The 14,176-nt window shown below is 40.7% G+C and overlaps 1 protein-coding gene across 4 annotated transcripts in view; it reads right to left on the bottom strand.

Annotated features, from left to right (window-relative positions):
- Positions 1 to 2,219: 2,219 nt before the first annotated feature.
- Positions 2,220 to 14,176, bottom strand: part of GRXCR2 (glutaredoxin and cysteine rich domain containing 2) — a 192,273-nt gene continuing 180,316 nt past the window's right edge. For 2 of the 4 annotated variants that reach the window (XR_010121683.1, XR_010121684.1), the window contains one exon: positions 9,155 to 9,278. Coding sequence is in view for 1 of the 4 variants with exons in the window: in XM_055285793.1 (XP_055141768.1) it covers positions 2,294 to 2,476; positions 9,051 to 9,278 (411 nt within the window). In the remaining 3 variants the exon portion in view is untranslated. Of the gene's footprint in view, positions 2,477 to 9,050; positions 9,279 to 14,176 lie in introns of those variants that run through there. The other 2 variants (XM_055285793.1, XR_008658892.2) reach the window with 2 other exon arrangements.

Raw genomic sequence — 14,176 nt, 5'->3', positions numbered from 1 at the left:
TATTCCCATAAATCTATATATTTAGTTGTCTATATTCCTTCACCAAAATTTAAGCTCGCAGGAGCATTTAGTTTGTTTTGTCTACTGATACGTCCTCGGTGCTCCATAAATACTTGTGGATAGTCAACAATAACATACTATACACTTAAAAATTCATTAAGAGGGTAGTTCTCATGTTAAGTGTTCCTACCACAATAATAAATGAATACTTGTGAAATGAACACAATAAATGTGATCATTAGTAGGTTATTTATTATGTGATGAAAAACATTAAAGGCTCTTTACAGCAGCTGAGGTTGCTCACACTTCTTCCTCTGGGCAACCTCCATAACCCCACTAAGGCTTAAATTAGATGCCCCTTCTGCATGCTCCAAATGCTCCCTGTAATTATCCTATCCTAGCACTTGTCACAGTGCATTGCAATTATCCATTTATGTATCTATCTCCTCCTCTAAAACTAAGTTCCATGAGATACCAAAGGGATGATGCCTCTCTGGGTAACACGATACATCAAGCACTTTGGAATACTGTCCTGTATGTAGCGGGGCTCAAACAATATTTGTGATGGAATATTCCTGTCAAAAAGCAGAATAGGGCCAGGCGCGGTGGTTCATGCCTGTAATCCCAGCACTTTGGGAGGCCGAGATGGGCGGATCACCTAAGGTCAGAGTTGGAGACCAGCCTGGCCAACATGAGGAAACCCCGTCTCTACCAAAAATACAAAAATTAGCTGGGAGTGGTGGCGTGTGCCTGTGATCCCAGCTACTCAGGAGGCGGAGGCAGGAGAATCTCTTGAACCCGGGAGACAGAGGTTTCAATGAACCGAGATTGCGCCACTGCACTCCAGCCTGAGCAACAGGGCGGACTCTGTCTCCCATTAAAAAAAAAAAAAAAAGCAGAATACACTCTCGACATCCCTCCTTCCTCTAGTATTCTGAAAAGTCAGAAGAGCCAACAGCTGTGAGAAAACATAAACAGAGGCAGGAGGTATAATAGTTAAGGACAGAAGCAAAGAAAGCTGGTGAGCAATATGGTAACTCGTGAGTATGAAAGAACAGGCAAAACTATCATGGCTTCAAAAATATTTTAATCTTTTTTATTAGAAGTATTTATATTGCCTGAAAAGCATTCCATTGTTAAATTATGTTAAATGCTGAATATTAGAGAATAACAAACAAATCTTGAGAAATTATTAAGTTATGAAATCAAAATTATTATCACAGAATGCAGCAGGTCTCAAGAGATAAATTTTGCAGTGTTACTCTTAAGGGGCTTGGGGAGTGGGTGTTAGAGCTATAAAAGTTCATTAACAAAAGTATGTTCTAATTTTATAACCAACCTCAAGAGGAAAGAATCATCCTTACTATGCATATTCATGGATAGTAGAAACATTACTGCTAAAAATCAGCCTTGGTTAATTTTTTTCTTTTAGAGATTTCCAGTAGGTAATCTATAAAATACCTGCAGTCCGTTATGAAGAGATCGTGGCTAGGTTCTAGACTTAAAGTGGATTTATTTATTTGGTAGTAATTCAGGGGCTCGAAAAAGTTATATCATACACATATATTTGAGCACCAAATTTATCATAAATAGCTTTGACTTGGCTTATAACCTCAGTAGTTAGAGGCACACAAAAATGTCTTATCTCATCTTGACTTAAGAAATAGTATTGCTCACTGTCTGCATGAATATTATCCAAGCACACCGCATGGAAGAGGTTCAGGACTTTGAAAGGGAAGGCTCCTTGGCTCGCCTGTCTCCACAGTGAACATCCCATTTTGCTTGCTATGGCCTGCTAGTGCGTTCGGCATTGGCTGTCCCTTTCCTCTTCTGCTTAATCAGAATTCAGTTTGACCAATAATCATTTGAGATGCATTATAAGCAACAAGAAATCAGTTCATCAGAAACCTGCCTTTTTTATTCCTTTCTCACCACATAATTTTGCAAAATAACTCCCAACCTGATGCCTGAAGTGTACATGTATTTGCTCACTGAAGCAAGGAGAAAACTGAGCTAAGTCAAGTGAGATACACTCACACCATCCTGGAAGGATAATTTTAGAACCAGTTTCAAAGCAGACTACAATTCAAAAATGCCCGTGCCACTTAGACCCACACAGAGATGTTACCAGCCTCACAAAATGTCATCAGATAATTGAGTTTTGCCAGCAGTGGGAGTGACTGCAGCCACTGTGGCCTCCTTGTTGGGAGAGGCAGGAGGAGGAGAAGGGTGCAGTTTATTAGAAATAACTTTAAGGAGGGTAAGATAACAGTGGACATACAAAAGCCACGGGCTATTGATTGCAAATCTGGCAAGGCTGTAGGCCATTCTCATTGCAGGCAGGGCACCTCAGGGCCCGATAGGACTCCTTAAATCTGTTGGCCAGCATCGAGAACTTGCTGCCGTGGCACAGAGAGCAGGTGGCACTGCCCGACCCTCGGCAGTGAAAACAGCTGTCCTCGGGAATATCCCCTTCCTGCAAGAGACAGGTTAGGGTTTAGTTAAAGCAGCAGTTCAAGTCCGTTGTTCACAAGCAGGTCAAAACAGCACTAGACTACAGCAAAGGCTGGGGCAGAATAGAGGAAAATGCTTCCCACGAATGTCAGTGAGAGAATCATGTGGGACTCAGAATAGTCACGGCAATTTTATCAGAGAGGATTCCCCTGGTGGACACCTCTAAGACAGCATCCCTGCCACCATACTTTGCATTCCAAGACTTCATGATCTTCATTGCCTTGTCACTATCTCTGACCTGTTTTTTCTGTAAGCTCCATAAAGGGCAAGGACTTTATTTTCCTTATTGCCAAATACCACAAGTGAACCCTTGTAGCATGCCTGATAGGTGCCGGGTGCTATTCTAAGTGCTTCCTATATATCATCCATCTAATCCTCACAAAATCCCAGTGAGATAGTGTAAGTATTATTATACTTGTGTTGGAGATGGGAAAATGAGATACTGAGAAGTTGTTTGCCAGTGGTCACACACACAGCTTGAAAAAGGAAGAGGTGGGTTCTCATCTCAGCGATTTGAACACCAGAATTCATGCTCCTAATGCCTATGTACACAGCCCCTTATTGTAGTTGTCCATAGTAAGTGCCCAAGACTGTTCTGTGTGACTGAGAGACTGAGTGGAGAAATGAATGAATCGATAAATGTTACAGTCCTTCAAAGCTTAGCTCTGAATGCTTGCAGTACTTATATCTTTATTCTCTTTGCGAGCCAAGGCCCAGTGACTAAGAGCTCTGTACTTTGGAGTCAATAGACTAGGACTGAGGCTATTGTCTGCCATCAGCTGTGCAGCTTGAATAGTTCCCTTAGCCTCTCCCAATCTGTTTCTTTATTTATAGAATTGAATAATAATGCTTACCCTTCTGAGTAGCTGGAACATTAAATGGGAGAATATATGTAATGCAATATTATCTGTCAGATCATAGGTTCACCTTCTTCTAAGCCTTGCTAACAAATCTCCAGTTCTTGACTCCCACTCTCCAGAAAATGTTCCTTGGCTATTGTCTTGCTCTCCCCCTTAAAGCTATCTTAAGGAAATTGGTGATCTTGGTGCTCCTTATAGACTATGAACCTTCCCAGAAATAAGGGGAGATACTAGATCGAAACCTGGTAAATCCAGTACCAAGTCCTGGCCATTTCAGCTTCTGAAAATCTCAAATCCATCCTGCTTTCTTCATCCCACAACTACAATCCTAGCCCAATTGCCCACTGACTCTGGCATGAACTGAGTGTGGACCCATGCCTCTGGTCTCGTGGTATGTTCTCCCCACTGATGCCAAGCTCATTAAGTTGCCTGCAGTAGTGATTGTCACAAAGAAAGCACTCAGGAAACCTTTTTAATGAACACTTGCCCTCCAGATAAAACCTCAGGATAAAATCCAGTCTCCTTAGCTGATTTAAATTGTTTGTCACTTCCTTCATCAGGATCTTGTTCATGGGCCTCTCTGTACTTGGTCTCCAGGGACCTTTCCCCACTCCCAACGCAGCCAACTCCTGCTTGTCCCCAAAAGTCAGCTCAGCAGCAATTCCTCCAAGAAGACTTTCCCACCCACAGCTCTGGACCAGGAGTCCCCCCACCCCCATGGCCACCTGTACTGCCCCTGGCATGACAGCTATCCCATACTCCAATGAAAGTTCCTGTTGATTAGACAGGGAGCTCTCTGGACTTGTACCATTTCATCATCACTTCCCAAACATCTAGTGCAGTGCCTGGCACACTACTTGTGCCGAATGAATAAACAAATGAACAATAATATCTGGAGAACCCTTCCTATTCTTAAATTCTAGGGACCAGCAAGACAGCAGGAGTCCACTGGGTAGCTCGACCCAACTCATTCAGCTTTCTTTTACAATCTAAGAATAAAAATAATCCCTGAAAAGGGAGGCATAAGTTTTGAAAATAGCTCCATCATGCTGCAAATTGCCTAAGAAGATACTGAATTTTATTTATTCTAGATTTAAGGAATGAAAGTAATTACCCAATTGACAAAAACTCAAAGCATGTCTATGTACCCTTTTGTTAATATTTTATTGATTGCTACCATATTTTAGTATATTAACAATGGAGAATTTGTTTTCTTAAAGTATTCAAAATAATACATATTTGCAAAAATATTCTTAAAGCAAATTGCCACGATTCATTTCCTGCCAAATCCACTAGGTTTTATGTTTTGTACTTCATCCCAGTGAGATTTTAGTAACATAAGTCCACGCTGCGAGGGAAAGTACAGTAAAATCCTACCATAATGCTATACATGTGATCCAAAAATTCATTTGCATAAAATGCCAGATCAGATATTGAAAGATTAATGAAATGACCTAGTAAGCCTTCTGTAGAGAATAAGAACAAGTCTTCCATCAAATTACATCTAATGTCATATAGTTCTAGGGTGCACTACGTTATTAGAAGTTTCACTGGAGTTTCCATTCTTATTCTGGTTACCACTCTCTGACCACTTACCCTCAACATGCTCTTTTTAATCATTCAGCTAATTCAGCAATTATTTAATAAGCACCACTCTATACAAGACTTGTATACTGTAAGCCTCTTTCTTCCTTTCTCTGTATCTTTTAAATTATTCTCAGAAAATATTTAGTAGGATATAGAACATAGTTGCACAGCATAGCTTAGGTTCTAGAACCCAACAGACCCACCACCACTTACCAGCTCCATGACCAAGAAGAGGGGCCTGATCTTTTACTGCAGACTCCAAGGCTTGTGGAGCCCTGAAGATGGTAACCAACGCCAATTGAGACTGCATAATAGGGTGGTTATGGTCAAGAGACTGTTCAACAGATGGACCCAGATTTGACTACTGGCTCTAATGATCTCTGGCAAGTTACTTAACCTCTCTGAGCCTCAGTTTCCCTAGCTGCAGAATGTGACTATTAATAATATCTACCTCACAGGGTTCTTGAAAGAGTTAAATGAACTACTGCATGGAGCATTGGTCATGGTGCCTGGCTATCATGAGTCCTCAATAAATGGCAGCTATTATGACTATGATTATGATGAGATGATTATTGCTATTATCTCAAAGTGAGATCACATAAAGCATAAAGAAGCCCAGATGATTTATGGCCTCAAATTCACTGAGCACAAAGCCAAATTTTTCCCCTTCCACCTTTTGCTGTGGCTCGATTCAATTATTCCTCTCCTCTTCTTTGATAGTTAATACAGAGGCTCAAGCCTGGCCCAGCTTTCAGCCTTGCCATACTCTTTCATCAGATTCTCACTGCTGACCCGTTCCATCTAACAGAACAAAGAGGCTCTTGGTCAGAAGGGGCTCCTTGATGTTCTTTGACCTTCTCTTTTAAAATAAAACTTGTCTGGGCATTTACTGCATGAGGGATTGGGCAAACAAATAGCAATTTAAAACAGAGTTTAAAGGACAGACAAGTGAAGTATAACCTTTCACAGCAAACTTCTGCTGCACACCTCTGTCCTAGTTTATAGCATTACAGCTAAGAAACACAGATCTCTCCAAATTGAACTTAAAGGTAATTGTCATATCAGGCTTACTCTCGCTTTTTTATTCAGGCCTGCAGTATGACCTGCCTTTTATCATTTCTGGTCCTCTTCTGAAAATACATTCTCCTACAACTTACAATATAGTATGATAGATAATAGAATTTAAAAATTTTATAGTGGGAAGGTAGCGCTTTGGATCAACATGTTCAGTCATCTGCCTGCTGCCAGGTTAGGTTCTTTTTTTAAAAAAATTTTGTAAAGACAGGTCTCATTATGTTGCCCAGGCTAGTCTCAAACTCCTGGGCTCAAGGGATCTTCCCTCCTCTGCCTGGGATTACAGGCATGAACTACCACACCCGGCCCAGGCTAGATTCTTAATAGTTCTGCATAGAACATGAGAGAAGGTAATGGCCAAAGACTTCTTACCAGCTGGCACTTTGGTCTCAAATTCCAGTATTCTTTCCACAAACATTTAACTAATATTCATTGATTACCTGTTATATGCCAGGCTGTATTTTTCTGATACTGGAACTATAATGTTGCACCCAGCATAAACATGGTCAGGCCTGCCCTCATGGAGACCTAATTGGTAAGAGCAAACGCCAACCAAATAATCACACAAATTAAAGTAAGATTGCAACTGTGATGAGGGGTGTAAGGTGCCCTGACAGGTCAATCATAGAGGATTTTCTCCTCATGGAAGCCAGAGAAGATCCCTCTGAGGAAGTGATGCCTCCTCTGAGATCTCAGAAGCTGAAGGCAAGGTGATGGGGAGTCTGGGGACATTCCAGGCAGAGGGGATTGGCCTCTGGTAGAAAAGAGAAAATAATATATGAGGGATGGAGATGGGGAGATGGGCAGCGTGTCTGGGGCCAAAAGCATGAGAAAAGATGTGTAAGAGATGATGCTGGAGGGGCCGGCAGGGGCCAGGCTACACGGAGCTTTCTAGGACAAGTAAGGAGTTTGGGGTTTTATCCCAAGAAATGAAAAGACACTGAAAGCTTAGAGGGGGTGACTGATATGGTTTGGCTCTGTGTCCCTACCCAAATCTCATCTTGAATTGTAATCTCCATGTGTCAAGGGGGGAACCTGGTGGAAGGTGATTGGATCATGGGGGCGGTTTCCCTCATGCTGTTCTTGTGATAAGTGAGTTATCACCAGAGCAGGTGGTTTTAAAGCATGGCACTTTCTCAAGCTCTCTCTCTCTGTTTCTCTCCCCTACTGCCATGTAAGACGTGCCTTGCTTCCCCTTCACCTTCCACCAAGATTGTAAGTTTCCTGAGGCCTCCCCAGCCATTTGGAACTGTGAGTCAATTAAACCTCCTTTGTTTATGTATTACTCAGTCTCAAGTACTATCTTTAGAGCAGTGTGAAAATGGACTAATACAGTGACAAAGGGGGTGACCTAATCAGATTACATTTAAAAATATCTTTTTGAGTGTGGGGGCAGGTTGGAAAGGTACCTGAATGGATGTGAGTGGAACTTTCAGAACCTTTTGCTAGAGTCCCAGTTGCTTATGCTCTAGGGGAAGGGAAGGAGACGTAGAAAGGAAGAAAGAAAAAAGTAGATTTTAGAGAAATTGTGGAGAGGTAGATAGACTCATGATATGGGAGAAATGAGATAAGAAGGAGCCTTTGGTGCCTCTTGTCTAAGGCCATTACTCAAAGCCCAGTCATGACCTTCTTGTTCTCATCATCTGAACCCTCCCAGAGTGGAGATGTCACTCAAGTTCTAGAAAGCCCCTGACCAATTTTTTCATAGCAATCCCAGGAGATTACAGTGAATCCCACAGAAAACATCAAGTCCCAAGAGATGGAATCTAAGAGAGAGAAAATTCATTTATCCAGCTACCCAAGCTTTTAATCTTTTGGCTTAAATGCATCAAAATTGCTTTCTCCACCCCCAACCTCACACTGTGAATTAATGAATATCAACCCTCCTCCCCCTGGTCTGAGCATGTCTAAGCTATGGTTTCCTAGGTGGTGTGTGCACACTTCTAAGGGGTATGAGAGGAAAACATTGGAATATTTGTATTTACTTTTTAGCTAAAATTAGGCAGATATTAAGCTTTATTAACATTTTTAAAAGAATTTTTATACTAACTTTTAATAAACTTGTGGACACTGACAGCCATATTAGGTCAGGCAGTCACTAGACAAGTGTGGTACCCAAGGGACCCTGGAGTAAGAGTGATGTTCAAATGTTGCTGACAGTAGCGTCCAGCTCACTTGTTCACTTTCAGCATATTGCATGTTGCGGTTTACTTGTGCCTGGTCTAGTGGATTTACAAAGGATACTCCTTAGTTTTAGCTAAACTAATCTGCCAAATGGAATCATGACTTTACATGATGTCTTCCAGGAGACTATGGATCAAGGATAACACCAGTAATAGAAGAACAAGTGAACCCATAAGAAAAGATAGGGCCAGGCCAGGCACAGTGGCTCACGCTTGTAATCCCAGCACTTTGGGAGGCCGAAGCAGACAGATTACTTGAAGACAGGAGTTCGGGACCAGCCTGGCCAACATGGTGAAACTCCATCTCTATTAAAAATAAAAATAAAAAATTAGACAGTCATGGTAGTGGGTGCCTGAAATCCCAGCTACTCGGGAGGCTGAGGCAGGAGAACCACTTATCCAGGAGACAGAGGTTGCAGTGAGCCGAGATCACGCCATTGCAATCCAGCCCAGGCAAAAAGAGTGAAACTCCTTCTCAAAAAAAGAAAGAAAGAAAAAAGAAAATATAGGGCTGATATTTTTTCCACCTCTAGAACCAGCTGTTCATAAACCACATTGCACAGTGAAAACAATAAATATTTAATCAGATCTAAAAAGAAGTCAGCCAAAAAATTAAAAATTTAGAGTATCTGAAATATGGACTTGCAACTGCTATTGCTAACAATGTACCATTAAAATATAACAAATGTTACAATTCCTCATATCTTCAAATTTAGGTATCTTAAGTATTCATATTCAAAAGGTTTTACTTAAGCAGTGCACAATCAAGCCAGCTTGGAGACCATTGCCGTAGGGCCAGCTCTGAGCAGGACAGTCAAGCTCCCCAACACACCTGTGTATACCGGTTTTGGGGGAATGTGCTTTCTGACTCCACCAAAGGTCTATCGTGCTGGTCCCTGCCTCCATAGCTTTCTTCTTTGTTCATCAGAGACTCTTCCTCGGCCTCCTCTTCCTTCTGGAGAATTTTCCTCACAAAATCTCTCTTGTCCATTGGGGTTCGAATGATTTTCAGGTTATTAGTGTAGATGATTATCTTTCCAAAATCTATAATAGGTAGGGGCTAGAGAAATGGAGAATAAGCATGGAAACTTTACCACCAATCACCAGGTAGAGGGCTGCAGAACCTGTCCAACATACCAGGAAACAGCAGAGAAGGAACTTCTACCACCCAGCATTTTTGATCCCATCAGACCCCAAAGTCACAGTTCATTCCCTGGTCTGTTTGCTCTCTCTAAAAGCCATGAAAGCCAGCTTCCTTCTTCCTGTTGATGGTGACCAATCAAAGCTGAACTACTCAGAGTATGACAGTCTGGAGGGCAGGGGCTAGAGCTTCTATTTGTACTGCATACCCCAACAGCCAATGCAGGGCTGGGTGCAATGAGTGTTTAATAAATACAGAGGGACACTTTTTTGTTTTATACAAATATCTCTCCAATTTTTTATCAGCATAAATAATTATATTAGTAGATACCATTTATTGAGCACTATTTGTGTCTCAGGCATCATGCTAAGCATTTTACCAACATCGCCTCAGTTTCTCTCCAAACATTCCTATGAGGCAGATGCTATGGTTTCCACATTTTAAGGTGAGGAGACTGAGCCTCATTGGGGTTAAGTGCCTCACCAAAGTGACAGAGTTACTCGGGCACTGTAACTGGAATTGGAACCCAAGTCTGTCACCCTAAAGCCCACATTTTTACCACCTATATCACACTATTTAAAAGTATTTCCCCCCCCAAAAAATAGGATCATAATATATACTCTGTTGCAACCTATTTTTTTCATTAGCTATATAATATGAAAATCGTCTATGCCAATAAATAGACTTCTAAAGCATCATTATTAATAGCTTTTGTTCTCTTGCATGGATTTGTCATGTGTTACTTAATCATTTGCTCAGGAATAAACCTGGACAATACCACAATGCAGTACAGAGGACTGGAGGGTAACTGTTTAGAAATTACTTTAAATAGAAGACTGCCTGACTGCAGCATCTAAAACAGATTTGGTTTATTCAGTTCTGTAAGCAGGGCAGAGTATTTCATACCGAGGTATTTAGTTGTGTAGTGCGATTGTGACATACAGGAAAGTCATGTAACCTCTCAACTTCAGTTTGCTTGTTTGCAAAGGGGCTGACATCCAGCTGGTAGGCATCACCACAATCAAGCTAGTGATTAAAATACAGAAATGCTTCCATACTGAGTGGTAAACACGTGTTGTCCTGAGACTCCTGAGTGCCCTCCAGTTACCCCAGCCTCCCTCCAGGGAGCCTCTAACATCCCTAAACCTAGTGATGTAAGAGTTAATACTTAGGGACCCAAGTCTCAGTACCCTTCTCCAAGACTCTTGGCTTTTCTGCTGATTGAGCAATGTTCCTGTGGTTAAATATTTTTACTTTCATCCCTGAGGCTAATTATATCAACTTCTGGGGGTGGGAGGTGCCATGAAAAACATAAAATGGTGTTTACAAAAGCTGGAGATACTATGCAGATTGTGAGAATTGTTTCCATTGTTATTATTTAAAATCATTCTTCTGTAGTGCATGCACAATCATACTACACAACTAAATACCTCAGCATGAAGTATTCTGCCCTGCTTATAGGACTGTATAAACCAGATCTATTTATATGCTACAGTTAAGCAGTCTTGTATTTAAAGGATATTCAGCCAAAACCTGGCTTGAGCAAGACTTCAATATTCAGGCTCTCTTTCTTGAAACACCCATGGAGTTTTCAATAATTATTTATTAAGCCACAAGCTTTCTATCTGGCCCTATTTTCTCTCCCTTTCTTCAAGGGATCGTGTAGCAGCTTCCATTTCCTATTGTTTTATGCAGGCTGGATTCTTATTTCACACTCTGGACTATCAGTTTCTGAATATCAGAAGATAAGGCTGGTGGTACTTTTGGAAGGTTCCATTTCTACTTCCAGTAATAGCCAACGAGGTTCAGTTACTAGGAAGCTTTTCATCTCTAAAGCTGATTTTTTTCAAGACAAAACTCTCAATATGCAAGAGAATCTGAGATCACCTACTCCAAACCCCTGTTTCTGAGCTGCTCAATGTCTGAGACACCCAAGATAGCAAGTTTATTTTTTGATGTACCCCAAAGATGGAGGGTCTCAAATCACTTTTAAGATGTGGTTAAGTTTTAGTTACCCTGATAGGCAAATTCTTCCTTGTGTCTAAGGAAACCCTCCGGGTGTAATGTAATGTGGTTACATCAAATGTCAATGAGGAACACCCACTCCTACATCATAGAGGGCCAGGACAGAGCCAAGAATTTTTCATTTCCTTTCTAGTGCACAGAATGGCAACCTGTGTGACTGAGCACTTGTAAATACTCTTTTGTCTGTGGCAACATGCCTAGAGATTATTGATCAGGCACTATTAAATCTTTCCACTGCTCTGTTTCTAAATGCAGAAATGCCTTATTGGGTACTAGAAATTCAATGGGCTTTGGAGATAGACAGACCTGAGTTCAGATTGTATTAAAATGTTGTTTGACAACTGTATGAGATTTGCAACTTAGTTAACCCTTATGAACTACCGTTTTTCCAATCTGTAAAACTCTCATAGAAATGTTGTGAAGATGAAATTATGCAATATGTATAAAGTAGGTGTTCAGTAAATGTTACCTCCCTTCCTTTTCCCTTCCATTTTCTTTGAACCTTATAAACTTCAGTTTTAATTGCTTAAAATATTTTTATTATTTATAACCTTTTTCTCTACCCATCATTTAAAATTTAAAAGACTCAACATTTCTTTGATAAGAACCTGCTCATTATTACAATGGTGGGTAACATTCGCTAAGCACATAAAATGTGCCAGGCACAATGCTAAGAGCTTCTTTTTTTCCTCTCTCTTCTTTTTTTTTTTTTTTTTTTTGAGACAGAGTCTCGCTCTGTCGCCCAGGCTGGAGTGCAGTGGCGTGATCTCGGCTCACTGCAAGCTCCGCCTCACGGGTTCATGCCATTCTCCTGCTTTAGCCTCTCAAGTAGCTGGGACTACAGGCGCCCGCCACCACACCTGGCTAATTTTTTGTATTTTTAGTAGAGACAGGTTTCACCATGTTAGACAGGATGGTCTCCATCTCCTGACCTCGTGATCTGCCCTCCTCGGTCTCCTCAAGTGCTGGGATTACAGGTGTGAGCCACCATGCCTGGCCTGAGCTTCTTATGTGTTATCTTTTAAAATCATCATAACTCTCTTAAGCAACTCCTTTGATTACCCTCATATCACAATGATGTTGAAGGTCAACAGGGTTAACTAGCTTGTTCGAGGTTACCCAGTAAATGGGTAGGACCGAACATCAAGCTCAGGTTTGACAGGTATCAAAGTCCTTGTTTTTTTAAAAGATATATATATATATATTATCATGGTAATCTGTACATAACATAGAATTTACCATTTTAACCCTTTCTAAGTGTATAACTCAGTGACATTAAGTCCCTTCACATTACTGTGCAGCCATCACCACCATTCATCTCCAGAACATTTTCTTCTTCCCAAATTGAAACTTTGTATCCATTAAACAATGACTCTTCTCCCCTGCCCCCAGCCCCTGCCAACCACCATTCTACTTGCTGTCTCTATAATTTTGACTACTCTAGGTACCTCAAATAAGTGCAATTATACAGTATTTGTGTTTTTGTGACTGGCTTATTTCATTTAGTATAACGTCTTCAAGGGTCATCCACGTTGTGCATGTGTCAAAATGGCCTTCCTTTTCAAGACTGAATAATATTGTGTTGTATGTACATACTGCATCTTGTTTATCCATTCATCAGTCTATAGACATTTGGGTTCTTTCCACCTTTAGGCAATTGAGAATAACACTGCTATGAACAATGGTGTACATATATCTGCTTGAGTTCAGAGCCCTGACTTTGAATTATTGCAGTTAATTGCTACCCAATGTGGTCTCATAGCCATGATTTACTAGGAAGTATTTTACATTTGGATTCATTATTGAAAAGTCATGACATTAGCTCTCATTTTCTTCTTTTTCATAAATACCACATTGACAAGTGATTCCAGGGTGTGGAGCTGCTTGAATCCATCCTGGCCACTCTCATGCTCAGAAGCTGGCTATGATTGGGATGGGGCACTTGATCAGGAAACAAAGAAAACAGAGATAACGAGGCCAAGCAGGAATCGGACCTTCAATGTTGCCTCTAAAACACATAGAGTACTGTGTTTTAACCAACTGAGACATGCTGCCATGAAGACTCATTTACCTAGATTTATAAATTCTATAGTCCTAGCTACCAGAGAGGCTGAGGCAGGAGGATCCCTTGAGCCCAGCAGTTTGAGATTGCTGTGAGTTATGATCATACCACTGCACTCCAACCTGGTTGACAGAGTGAGACCCTGTCTCTAAAAAAGAAAAAAAAATTATACATTTACATAAATGCTAAATTTAGCACATGACTTATGAAGATCAAGCAACCCAAAATTTATCTACTGTGGCCTTGTATAAGGTTTGCATGAACTGTGACTTTTTAAATTCTAAATCTACAAATAAGACATTGTTAAAAAGAAATAGTAGAAGTACAAGACTAGCCAAGGACCTAGAACCTAATAAGCACTCAACAAATGGTAGCTATTATTATCATGTAATAATATGGTTCTGTAAAAAAAGGAACATGCCCTAAAGCAAAACATTTGTAGAATCAGAAGATCTGGATTCTTATTCTGACTCTGTACCCAATGACCCTGTAGTATCAGATGGATCCCTTAACAACTTGGCACTCAATTTTTCTCATCTGCAAAATGGGAATGACCATACTTTGGCTTTTCTCCCCAAGGTTATGGTAAAGACCCAATGCAATAGATACAGACAGCGATAGTATGTGATGACACTTTGTAATGCATACGTCACCCCATTAAGATAAGAGGTCATTCATTTCAGCCCCTTTTAATATCAAAAAGAAGCCTAGTGTTATCTTTGGTAATTGT

This window comes from Symphalangus syndactylus, chromosome 7, assembly GCF_028878055.3.
Source record: "Symphalangus syndactylus isolate Jambi chromosome 7, NHGRI_mSymSyn1-v2.1_pri, whole genome shotgun sequence".
Lineage (NCBI taxonomy): Eukaryota > Metazoa > Chordata > Mammalia > Primates > Hylobatidae > Symphalangus > Symphalangus syndactylus.
Note: the sequence above shows the minus strand (reverse complement) of the source record. Positions and strands in the feature narration are given on the sequence as shown.